The sequence below is a fragment of the Trachemys scripta genome, chromosome 22, assembly GCF_013100865.1.
Source record: "Trachemys scripta elegans isolate TJP31775 chromosome 22, CAS_Tse_1.0, whole genome shotgun sequence".
Taxonomy (NCBI): domain Eukaryota; kingdom Metazoa; phylum Chordata; order Testudines; family Emydidae; genus Trachemys; species Trachemys scripta.
This window is the reverse complement of record NC_048319.1, coordinates 287,766-299,744: the sequence shown is the minus strand read 5'-3', so window position 1 is coordinate 299,744 and position 11,979 is coordinate 287,766. Positions and strand designations below refer to the sequence as shown.

General features: G+C 44.8%; 1 protein-coding gene across 2 annotated transcripts; it reads right to left on the bottom strand.

Annotated features, from left to right (window-relative positions):
• Window positions 1-15: 15 nt before the first annotated feature.
• Window positions 16-11,602, bottom strand: C22H19orf44 (chromosome 22 C19orf44 homolog). 2 transcript variants are annotated; one of them, XM_034755097.1, is made up of 8 exons: window positions 11,279-11,601; window positions 9,986-10,642; window positions 9,319-9,682; window positions 7,221-7,297; window positions 6,314-6,806; window positions 2,805-2,900; window positions 2,514-2,680; window positions 16-656 (listed from the first exon to the last, which is right to left on the bottom strand). In XM_034755097.1, exons 1-8 carry the CDS (start codon window positions 11,348-11,350, stop codon window positions 579-581), a joined length of 2,004 nt encoding a protein of 667 aa, XP_034610988.1. In that variant the 5' UTR covers window positions 11,351-11,601; the 3' UTR covers window positions 16-578. The 2 variants fall into 2 exon arrangements, with proteins under 2 accessions (XP_034610988.1, XP_034610989.1); XM_034755098.1 differs by lacking the exon at window positions 2,514-2,680 and having other exon boundaries at window positions 11,279-11,602.
• Window positions 11,603-11,979: the final 377 nt, after the last annotated feature.

Here is an 11,979-nt window from a genome sequence, read left to right as displayed (position 1 = left end):
TAGTATCGCCTTATCTTGCCTGGAATTAATCTTTATTTTTGGAGTAGGTGTTCTGAAATTTTTTTTATAACTTAAGGAGGACAAAATTATATCCATACACAGTTTAAAATAAAGCAGTGCACTAACTTAAGATGGTTGATATTCTTTCCCTTTCAGACTCCTTGCTTGAACAATACCAGAGGTTTGCATTTTTTACCATATCACTACTGTTAAATATGCGAGTCAAGTTCTGATTTATAATGCAACAAACACTACATATAATCCTTTGTTTCTTTGCTAAGTTTAATGTGCTGTTTCCTACTTAGCACATTTAAGTCTAACTTACCCGTGAAGACATGTAGGTAGTTAAAACTAAGACATTTACTGTAGTGATAGGCTTCTTTCCTGTTTCTGAACAGCATGTACATAAGGATAAAGTTTACAGATGGCATGAATTTGCACCACATACAAAATTAACTCAGTATCTGCCTTTTCTACAACAGTTGAAAATCTTATTTCAGTTTGAGACTTGCAACTGAAAATCCCACTTGTGAAAGTAAATATGGTTATTCATTATGGTAAGGTCAAAGCAATTCCTGCTACTGCTCTTTCATTTTCTGAACTTCTTCTAATGCTTGCTCAATTGTCATAGGTGGGGATTTGTGATTCTTGATGTACTGCAAAGTAATAAAAGGTTGGTTAATACTTAAATGCTCAATCAATGCTGAAAATAAGATAAGCTTTCCTTTCTATACCAGCAACAAAACTGTGGTCTCTATCCAAGTTGGTGGAGTGTAGGAGAGGAAGCCTCTTGTGTGTTTGATGAGCGGAGGGAGCGGTGATAAAGAAGTTTGTATGTAAGTTCTTTGGAGTAGGAACTATTTCTCTGTATAGCATCTAGCACATTAAAAGTTCAATCGGAACACTTATAAAGTGCTTGACTTTGCAACCACAGTTAGGAAGAGCTGAAAGTGGGGGTGCCTGTGGAACCTTAATTCACCCCATTGTGCATAAGCATTAAAACCTTTAATTACACACTTTTCTACAGCTTCCCCAGCCCATTTCCTGAGCACTGTCCAGCCTGTGCTCTATACTGAATGCAGCTGTTTGAGACCCTGTGCCTCATTTATTGCACAAGGTGGAAGGTGTGTAGTGAAAGAGGAAGATAACTGCAAAAAAGAAAGGGTAGTCACATGGTTAAGGCAGTCAAATGATGCCCTATCTTTCAGAGTTCGTGTGTGGTTTTGGGCAAGTCACTTAAACCACCTGTCTTGGTTTAACTGTGTTCCTTATCCAACTTGAGACAGCTGGGATATGATTTACAGGAATGCTGAGCACACTCAGCTACAAGTGATGTCTGTGGGAGATGTGCACTGACTGTAACGTGAAATACTCAAAAAAAAAATCAGGCTCTTGGTATTGTAAATTGGGCACCCAAAATTAGTGGACAGTTCACAATTTTGATTTCCATTCCCGCTATGTAAAATGAAGATAAATATCACCTTGCCTCTCAGAGCTGTTTTGAAAAATTAATGTTTTAAAGCATTCAGCTACTAGGGTGAGTACTGTCTGCACTGAATGAAGGAGTCTCATGGAGAAAACGTAATTAAAGAGCATAATGCTTATGCACAAATGGCCTGAACTGAGCAGTAGCCTTAATTCTGGCATTCATAACCTGAGTGCTTCACTTTGCAATCGTAACAGTCTTTTACCAGAACTTTTAGTTGCAATATGCATGTATAAGATGGCTTGCTGGGGTTCTGGCAAAAGGAGCCAGACACAGAGAGTTCTCTGCAGGATCCAACGGGTCAAGGCTGCCTGCCAGTTAAGGATTAGTACCATGCCTTAAATTGGTTCTTCCAAGATGTATGCTGTGTATACTGTAGGATTTGTTCTACGGTAAAGATCATACCTTGAGTTTTGAGTTGCTAGATAACACATTTAAGTGGCATGTGGTTTAAGCTTTTGGTAAGCAATGTAACTATTCCTACAAATTCAAACTTTTTCTAATCTAGATAGTGTAACAGCTAAAAGTTGTAAACTCTACTTGTTAATCTAATGGGGAAAATGGTACAGGAAACAGTTATTTCTTTGTTACACACTGTTGCAGGGGAAGAGGGAGAAGCTCTTCCATAAACATTATGCTCTTGTCTAGACCCAGTCTATAGAAGATATGAACTGTCTTCTGTTCTAGACTGGCGTTCTTAACCTTTTCTTTCTTTCTCCCCCCACCATGCTATTAAAAACTCCACCCCTCACCTGTCCAACAACTGTTTTTCTGCATATCCAGTAGATTAAAAGCCAGGGCTGGTGTTAGCAAGCAGGTCAATTTCCCAGAACCCACACCACAGGGGGCCTCATGAAGCTACTATGTTACTTGGGCTTCAGCTTTCTGCCTTGGGCAACAGTAACTCTGCCAGCCCTGTTCTCTGATTTATTTTGGCCAACCCCATGAAACCTGCTCACAGCCCCCAGGGGGCCTCAGACCCTCCCTCCCCATATTGAGAACTGCTGCTCTAGACAACGCTCCTTACCTCCTTTGCTTCTGCCAGTGTGTGATATTGAAATGACTCATTCTCCAATGACTCCACAAGCGATAAATGAAGATGGTGGATTGTCTCCACGAACTGCTGGGTCAGTATCAAGTGCTGTTTTAACATGTCATTCAGAGCAAACACTGCAGGACTATATGCTGTTAGGGCTACAAGCAGGAGGGAAGAGAACAAGTGCTTTGAGTGTTGTAATGTGAACTGCAAACAGTGAATCCTGAACAAGTAAAGTACAAAGATAACAGAATGAGTATTAGCTTCTTGCATTTACAATACCTTCCAGAGCATCCATGGTGACAACATGACTGGCAATAGGTACTGGATCAATATAACTGCATCTTACAGCTGGGCCAAGGATTGCTGGGCCATCCTCTATGTATAGGACAGAATCTTAGTATTAATGTTTCTGGTAAAGTATTTCAGAACTAGAAGTATGCAGCATTCTCCTTTTCAGAAGTATGTGTAGAATTTGTGCACAGCTTTAACCAGAGACCTGTACCAGTTAACATAGATGCTGAAGACCACTGGTCATGTTATGCCGCTTATTTGAGATATCAACCCATTATTTGCCATGGTGTGGGAAATCACCATTTTATAGAAAGCTTCTAACCCTAGGAATAGCATAGGGAAGTGCTCAAGCACCTCAGTGCAGAATAGTTGTTTTCAGATGTACCTGCCTAGTTCTGTCTTCTCATGCCTCCTGAAGAGCCCTAGCTACTCTCGACCATTCTCGGGCAGGTTCCTCCTTAACCCCAGCTAGACTACCTGTTCAAGTAGGCATCAGAAACATGTAGCAAGGGGAAACAAGTGGCAATTGAAGAACTTGTCCCACCATCGAGCTTTGCTACATGCCTTCCCATTCATCTGGCACAACACTTCCTAATGGCCATCCAAACCAACTAATTTTGTTAGGGGTAAAACTATAGCTGCTAATTGCAAAACTGGCCCAGAATCTTTCTTCAAGCAACAGTAGGGGTTTATTGGGTTGATTCTTTAATTCCTTAAATGGCAAATATCTGTACTCTGAAGTAAGATCTTTCTGAATAGCTCCCTCCATAATGAAATATATGAATGGGAGAGGAAAGCAATAGGTGGTGACACCAATGCTAAACATGTAAAAAATAGTAAAAATTTACCAACACACTCTCCCCAGAAAGTCTAGTTCAGGGGTTGGCAACCTTTCAGAAGCGGTGTGCCGAGTCTTAATTTATTCACTCTAATTTAAGGTTTCACGTGCCGGTAATACATTTTAATGTTTTTTAGAAGGTCTCTCTCTATAAGTCTATATATTATATAACTAAACTAGTGTTGTATTGTAAAATAAACAAGGTTTTCAAAATGTTTAAGAAGCTTCATTTAAAATTAAATTAAAATGTTGATCTTATGCCACCGGCCTGCTCAGCCCGCTGCTGGTTGGGGATTCTGTTCACCTAGGCCGGCAGCGGGTTAAGCGAGGCCTGCGGCCAGGACCCCGGCTGGCAAGGGCCGGCAGCCAGAACCCAAGACCAGCAGCAGGCTGGGTGGGGCCGGTGGCCAGGACCCCAGACCGGCAGTGGACTGAGTGGCTCAGCTCACTGCCGCTCAGGGGTTCCATCCGCCGGCTCCTGCCAGCTGGGATCCTGGCTGCCGGATCCACTTAGCCCGCTGCCAATCTGGGGGCCCGGCCCTCCCCACCTACAGTGGGTACCTACCTTCTCCCTGGTTCTGGCCATTCTCTTCCTCTCTCTGCACTGAGCTGAGGGTGGCAGTGCACTGAGCACAGGGCTGGGGGTGACGGATCAGGCCAGGAGCTAAAGTGAGGGAGAGGGCTCAGGGTTGGGGCAGGAGGTTTGGGTGTGGGGCACTTACCTGGGCAGCTCCCATTTGATGCGAGGGGTGCAGATGGGAATGTGGGGTGGGTGGGTGCAGGAGTTCCCATTTGGTGCTCTGGGTGGGGATGGGGCAGGTGCATGGGGGGGCTGGGGATGTGGGGTGGTGGCAGGTGGCAGGGCAGAGGGGGGGCTGGGGATGTGTGGGGGTACCAGAGTCAGGGCTAGGGTTATGGGGGTGGAATGAAGGGGGTCAAGCAGAGGGCTGGGTGTGTATAAGGGAGGTAAAGGGCTCAGGGCAGGGGTCTGGGGTGTGTGCGGGGCTCAGGGCAGAGTGTGTGTGTGGGGGGGGCAGGGCTCAGGGGGGAGGGCTGGGTGACTGCCCCCCTAAGAACTCCCACCCCCCCAGCTCCTTGTCCCCTGACCACCCCCTCCAGAGACCCCCCACCCTAACTGCCCCCCCAGGACCCTCCTTGCTCCCTGTCCCCAGACTGCCCTGACCCCTATCCACCCCCTGCCCCCTGACAGACTCCAGGACTCCCATGCCCCATCCAACCGCCCTGTTCCCTGACTGCCCCCTCCAGAGACCCCCCCCCATCCAACCGACCCTGTCCCCTGACTGCCCCCACGCCCACCCCTTATCCAACCCCCCCAGCCCTGGACCTCTTACCATGAGGCTCCACGCAGAGCCTAATAAGCTGCCCCACAGGAGCGCGCAGCCTCGGCCCCCAGAGCTCTGCGTGCACGGCGGCAGGGCTCCGGGTGAGCGTCTTTCCCTCCCCACGGAGCCAAACACTGCCCCGTGGGAGCACGCAGCCCCTACCCCCAGAGCGCTGTGCGCATGGTGGCAGAGCTCCAGGGGAGGGGAGAAGGCGCGGGAGGGGCCAGCAGCTTGCTGCGCTCCAGCCCAGGAGTGCAGACTCCGCGGCTTGCCGTGCCGGGAGAGTGGGGTCATTTGCCCACCCCGTGCGCATGGCTATGCTTCTGCTCCCTGCCCCTGCAGGGGGAGCAGAGGAGAGCGGGCCGGGCTGGGCAGGATTTTTAATGGCACGCTGGAGTCCCGGCAGGCTCCAGCGTGCCATTAAAAATCGGCTCTCGTGCCGTCTTTGGCACGCATGCCATAGGTTGCTGACCCCTGGTCTAGTTTATGCATAACTTCAGAGCTAGACAGTGAATATTAGGAGAATCAGACCTAGAAGCCTTTAGTTCAGGGCCTAAATGGCAAAAGCCACTGGTGCTTTTTTACTTTTAAAGAAGAGGACAGTCATGGGTTGGAAACCGCTACCTGCAGAAGCAGTAAAAAATCAGGAGCCTGGCTTTTCACTAGGAAATAAATGCAGCGTAAAGGGTCTACATTGGTAGGGTCGCTTTAGCAACATGTTTATTTCATACCTCAGTTGTTAAAAATCCCATTTGAGAACATCATCTAGGTATTATTCCAATCCCCACTGTCTTACTAAGGCCTGTGTAGGTTCCAGTGTCTCTTAAGGAAGTCAGTCCCATCCCTCTGCTGCCCTTTAGCAACAACAGTTGGAGGTGACGAGCTGTACTATCTGGTAATGGTAGTATCTTTTATACAGATGGCTGAATGAATATTGTGGCAGATTAAAAAGGATCTTTTTGATTAATTCAGGATATAGTACCTGAACTAAGAACTATAGCTAGGCAAATTCAAACTGGAAATAAGGCATAAATTTTTAACAGTGAGAGTACATAACCATTGGAACAATTTACCAGAGGTTTTGGTAGATTCTCCATCACTGGCAATGTTTAAATCAAGATGGGATGTTTTTCTAAATGATCTGCTCTAGGAATTATTTTGGGGAAAATCTATGTCCTATGTTATACCACAGCTCAGACTATATGATCACAATTGTCCCTTCTGGACTTAGTTGTCTAAACTCTATTAATAGATTCCATTTAGGATTAGCACTTGAATCCTAGAAACCCCAAAACTTTAAATCACTGTGAACTTACTCTTTGACCAGTGATAGGTGAATGGAGAATCAGTTGTCTGCACAGCCATCTCTTTGAGAGTTACTCTGCTTACAGTCTCATGCCATTTTTTCTTAGACTGAGCTGATGAGAGTGAGGGAGAAAGGTCTTTTCTGGAATACACAGAGCTGTTAGAATGCCCCACTGACATTTCAGACAAGGATCGTCTGTCTGTAGTCTCAGATTCTGGTAAAGACAGAGATTTTTCAAAATCTTCAGAATATTCTGAATTAACAGTGCTCTCCTCAGGTCCAGGAAACACTTGTCTAACGCTAAGACAGTCTGTAGAAATTCCACTTAAAAATTCAGAGATTTCAGCTTCAGTCACGATTTCCCCTTCCATATTATTGTCAGAAACAGCATTAGTACTAGTTAAGACACTCACCATTTTAAGGGAGGTTTGGTCATTATTCACAGGAAACACATTTGGTTCTGAGTCCTTGTTTGATTTTTTAGTTATTTGAATGTCTGTCTCCTGTTAAAAAAAATTCTATGAGTGGGGTCTCAGCAATACAAGTTGGGAAGTGTTTCGGTTATATTTGTACAATGTTGTACTACAGTACAGATCACTTATAAAATATTAGACTTATTGGTTGCTGCATCCTTTGACTAGACTTAAATTTTCTTAATAGGAAATGAGTAACGTTCCCTTGAAATATTACCAAGAAAGGTAAGCATAACTAACAGATAATGTGTAATCTGCTAAAGGACATTTAAAACCTAGTGAATATAATCTCAGACAGTGTACATCTGGTCAATTTGCTTTCTATATAATAGGTCTACACAGATTATTAGAAGGTAAAATGGAAGCTGTTCCCTTCAAAACACCCATCTTCATTTAACACATTAATACAATTTCTCCTAGATAACATGAGGATTTACTACTTACCATTTGTTTTAATGCTTCTCTATCACCAGAAACATTTGGATCCAAATCATCAATGCTCAAAATATTTAATCTGAAGTCTGCAATTGAATGACAAATGGTCACCTGGTATCAAAGCAGGAAAGTTACCTTACATATCCCTTTAAAGGAGGAAAGGTGATACATTCAATACTGTTTTCCTGATTTAAATATTCACTTATATAGACCAAGAAAGTTTTAAGTGGTGTTTACTTCAGACCCTCCATGCCCTACCTATTAAGGTCTTTTCTAATTATACAATTTTCTTGAATTGGAGGATTTTTTTAAGAGAAAATCCAAGCACGGATTAAAGTTAAATCAACTGGACTCATAATACATGCAGATTCTCTTGTTTAATGTCTAGTGATGGTATATAAAAGCTATTTTTAAAAGTTCCATAAGATTGGTCAGAATGGTACTGTGGTCTGATGTTTAGATCAGGGGACTAGATCTCAGAATTCCTAGGTTCTATTCTTAGCTCTACCTTGTAATTGTTGTAAGAGTATGGACAAGTCACAACCTCATTGTGTCTTATTTTCCTCCATTTAACCTGGAGATGATAATACCCTTTTGCTGCATGGGGCAATGAATTTGCAAGACATAACTTCTGCTTGTAAAGTGCCTGCATAGCCTCAAATGAAAGGCAATATAAATTTTACAGTATTACCATCAGTAATATATCACTGAAACAAAGTTCAAGGTAAGTCACTGTTATGACTTCAGTCCATAGTGATGGTGCAGCTTGAACCATAATCCTGATTTCTTAAATGCAATTGTCAACAATTATTTGAGCCAAACCAGAGCTAAGCATGAAGCTGCAAATGTAGACATGGACAAACTGCGTTCAGCACTGTAAACTGTGCTTGTCTAGACTTGCATCTTTACCAGTCACTGACAATTGTGCTCAGTAACAGTTTAATTCTGCAGTGCAGATAAGGCTTAAGCTAGATTACACTGGTTTCCACAGGCGCGTCTGTGAGCTATGATCTATTTTAACGTGGTTATAACCAAGCTTTCCTCACTTGTTCATTAAGCTAGAGGTCACGTACTTGATTTCTTCTATAGACACAGGTTGTTGCACACACCAGGGACTTCTTGCATTCCTCCATTCCCCCTACAAGCTTCCCATATCTCTCTCTCATTCCCCTCTGTTTCAAGGACACTCTGCAAACCTATCTCTCTCATGCCAGGGATGCGGTGTGCTCTTTCCTACTATGCCAGAGGCTCTGTGTGTTCCCTCATTCCTGTCTCCCATTCTTTCCCCATCCAATGCCAGGGTCTCTGTGGGCCCCTTATTTTCCCCTTCTACCCAGGCCCCCTATTCCTCTCTGTGTGCCTCCCACATCCCCCTCCCCATACCACTGTCCCCCATTTCCTCACCTGCCAAGGTCTCTGTGTGCATCCCCATTCATCCTGGTGCCAGGGTTCCTCATTCCCGCCACCCATGCCAGGGGCTCTGGGTGCAACCCCATTGTTCCCTATCATTCTTATTTCTTTTCTTTCTGTTGGGAGATAAGTCATCTAGGCTGTCAATTTTTAAAAGAGAACTAGGAGACTGGGCAGAGCTGAGATGGGGAATATTGTTATGCTGGAAGATATCAATGGCTGCCATCAACTGGTTCTTTGATCTATAGACAATTACAGAGGTGGTTGAAGCTGCTGGGTCTCCTAACCAGATGAAAGGGACAACATGTGTCCCCCATTTCCCACCTATAGTTTTCCATTTTCACCAAAATCAATAGGATTTCTGCCCATTGGTGCCTAGAACATTCTCTGAAATTCTGAACTGATCAGATGCAGTATTCAAAAGGTATCACGTTACAGACAAAGAGAGAAATGCCATCAGATTGAGTGTAGGACCTTGCTTCCTTCAGCCAATCAAAAATGAAGGGGGAAAAAGGGTTTATGTTACATTAGAAAAACATTGCTCAGAGCAAATTTCAATCCCTTTGACAGGATCTAGAGTTCTGTGGGATAAATTTGTTGAATATGATAAGCTCTAATTTAGTTTTAGTGTCCATGGATTACATCAAGTCTGTTCAGAACATAAGCATAAATGTAAAATGAACTTGGAAAAACTCACCATTGGAACTTTCACTGGTTGCATCTTCTGTATCTGCTGCTTTTGAAAACAACTCATCCAAAGACTTGATTTCACTCCTTTCAGACAAGGCCACCTGACTTTGTTTGATGTGGTTTGTTCTAGGTGAAGCGGTCTCTGCAATGCTGTCTTTTATTGAAGTTGGTGATTGAAAAGACATACTAGTTAGTCTTGGCAAATTTCTACTTGGTGGAGAGGGAGTTTGTGGATGAATTGTATCAGAGGTTCTTTTCTGAGAACTTTTGCTAAGTAGCGAAGGAGCATTAAATAGATTTGTCGAAGACGTCGTTTTTTTGGGTGGAAAAGATGTTCTTGGTGGACTCTTCATCTTGGACTTCATGAATAACTTGGAAAAGAGATTTATGTCATTACTTTACCTATTTTCAACCTTTACTAAAAGGTTTATTACATTTTTACTTTTACTAAAAGTAAAAATACACTATATTGATAATAATGAATAATCAAGCATTCAGAATGCTACATAGAATAAGTATGTCAATTAATATTAGCTCTCATCTTATAAAAGTAGATTACAAATACTAGAAATTAAGTTGTTACAGTGTGTTAATTTTCTATAAAGTGATCTGCCATTTTAAAGTGTAATTTCATTAAATGTAAATAACAATGTTTAACTCAGTAAAGTTGTTACCTTTCCGTCAGGTTTAGAAAAATTGGTGACATCCTTCTGGTTCTCATTTTCACTGGAAAACTCCAAAGAGCTCCCTAGTAATTGTCTCATTTCCTCTTCATCACTATCTAGACTAAGTTGTTTTCTAATTGGCACTTTGTTTTTTGTTGTCTGGCAGCTACTTTTCCCCTTGAAATGGACTTTACTCAATGTTACATTTTCCTTGACTGTGTCATTTTTCTTCAGATACCTGGTACCTCTTGCACTCTCCTCCAGACTGGATCTAGCGGATACGTTATTTTCATCCGAAATCTTCAGGTCCAACTCAGTATCAGAAAAATCCATCTGTACCTTTCGGGTCATGATCTTGCTTTCTATCTGTGCTAGCTTTCTCAGAATGGCGCTTGACCTCACCTTTGAGGCTGTATCCAGATTTTTTTTTGCAACATGCTTGTTCCCCTCCTGCATGGCACTAGTATTCTGGTTTAGCTGGTTTCTTTGTGCATGCTGCTTTTTCTTTAGGAATCTGATGTGGCTAAACTGAGTTTCCAGGAGGCTCTCCCTTTTAAGGTCTTTGTTTTTGTCAGTTTCTCCCATTTCTGTGTTGCCTATAGAAAGGTCACTGTAAGAGTCAGTAGGGGCACTAGTGATTTTTTTATGGAGAGAATCCATGTGTCCCTGTGGAAGAATTACAAAAGGAAGATGGTATCAGAGGGGTAGCCATGTTAGTCTGAATCTGTAAAAAGCAACAGAGGGTCCTGTGGCACCTTTAAGACTAACAGAAGTATTGGGAGCATAAGCTTTCGTGGTTAAGAACTTCACTTCTTCACAGCACTACTGGACGATGGGAGATCTACGGCTGATTTCCTGCATGACCTTAGGCAAGACATTTCATCCTTCTCTGCTCCCATTCTCCATGGGTAAATGGGGATACCAGTCTTTTCTTCCTCTACCCTGTGCCTGTCTTCTCTATTTCAACTGGAATCTTTTCACGGCAGGGACTGGTCTCTTACTATGTGGACCTAGGACACTACCTAGAGCAACGGGTCCCTACAAATAATAGGCACTAGCAAGACTGAAGTGACAGCGACCCAGCGCTCAGTCCCTCCCCTGCATACCACACAGGCCACCCAGCGCTGGGGCCGATGCCACAGCAAAGTAGGGTGACCAGATGTCCCGATTTTATAGGGACAGTCCTGATATTTGGGGCTTTTTCTTATATAGGTGCCAATTACCCCCCACCCCGTCCCGATTTTTCACACTTGCTGTCTGGTCACCCTACAGCAAAGCCCGTGACTGGAGCCCGGATCTCACCTGCCGTCCGCCCGCAGGAACCCGTCCTGCCCGAGAGCTGAGGTCGAGTGAGCGCAGCGCTTCCCTCCGCATCGCGGCGGCTGCTGCCCCGGGCCCCGCGCCGCCGTCGGGACCTTCCCTCGGGGCGGCGGGGAACGGGCTGCATCTAGAGAAGGTGGCCAGGCTGCCGGAGGCGGCACCGAGTCTCCCGGCTCCCCGGGCTGAGTCCCTGCCTAGAGAGGACGGGGTGGGCTCCGCGCCCCTCAGCGGCCCGGCCAGCGACACAGCGCCGGACTCGAGTCTTTCCCTTATTTCTTCGGCATCCCAGCAACCCCAACTCACCGGTATACCGACCCCTGATTGGCCCTGAGCGGCCAGCCCGCCCACTGGCGCCTCTTCCTTAGCAACGACCTTTCATCGCCCAACGAGAACCAATCAGAAAGCCTTCTCTCCGGGGCTAAGGCGTGTGGGCCAGCACAGACTACAAGTCCCAGCACACATTACGTCCTGGAGTGGGCGGGCCGGACCGGCAGGAGGCGCCTGATAGTCCGCCCGCGCGCCTTCACGGCTCTAAACCAATCAGAGCCCTCTCCAGCATGAGGCGCGAGAATACGAACCAAACAGCCCCTGAGTTGACGAGGATTTGGACCAATTAGCGCCTGCATTGGCGTGAAGCGCGAGGGCAAGGACCAATCAACTGTGACTCCGTCGTGAGGCTCGAG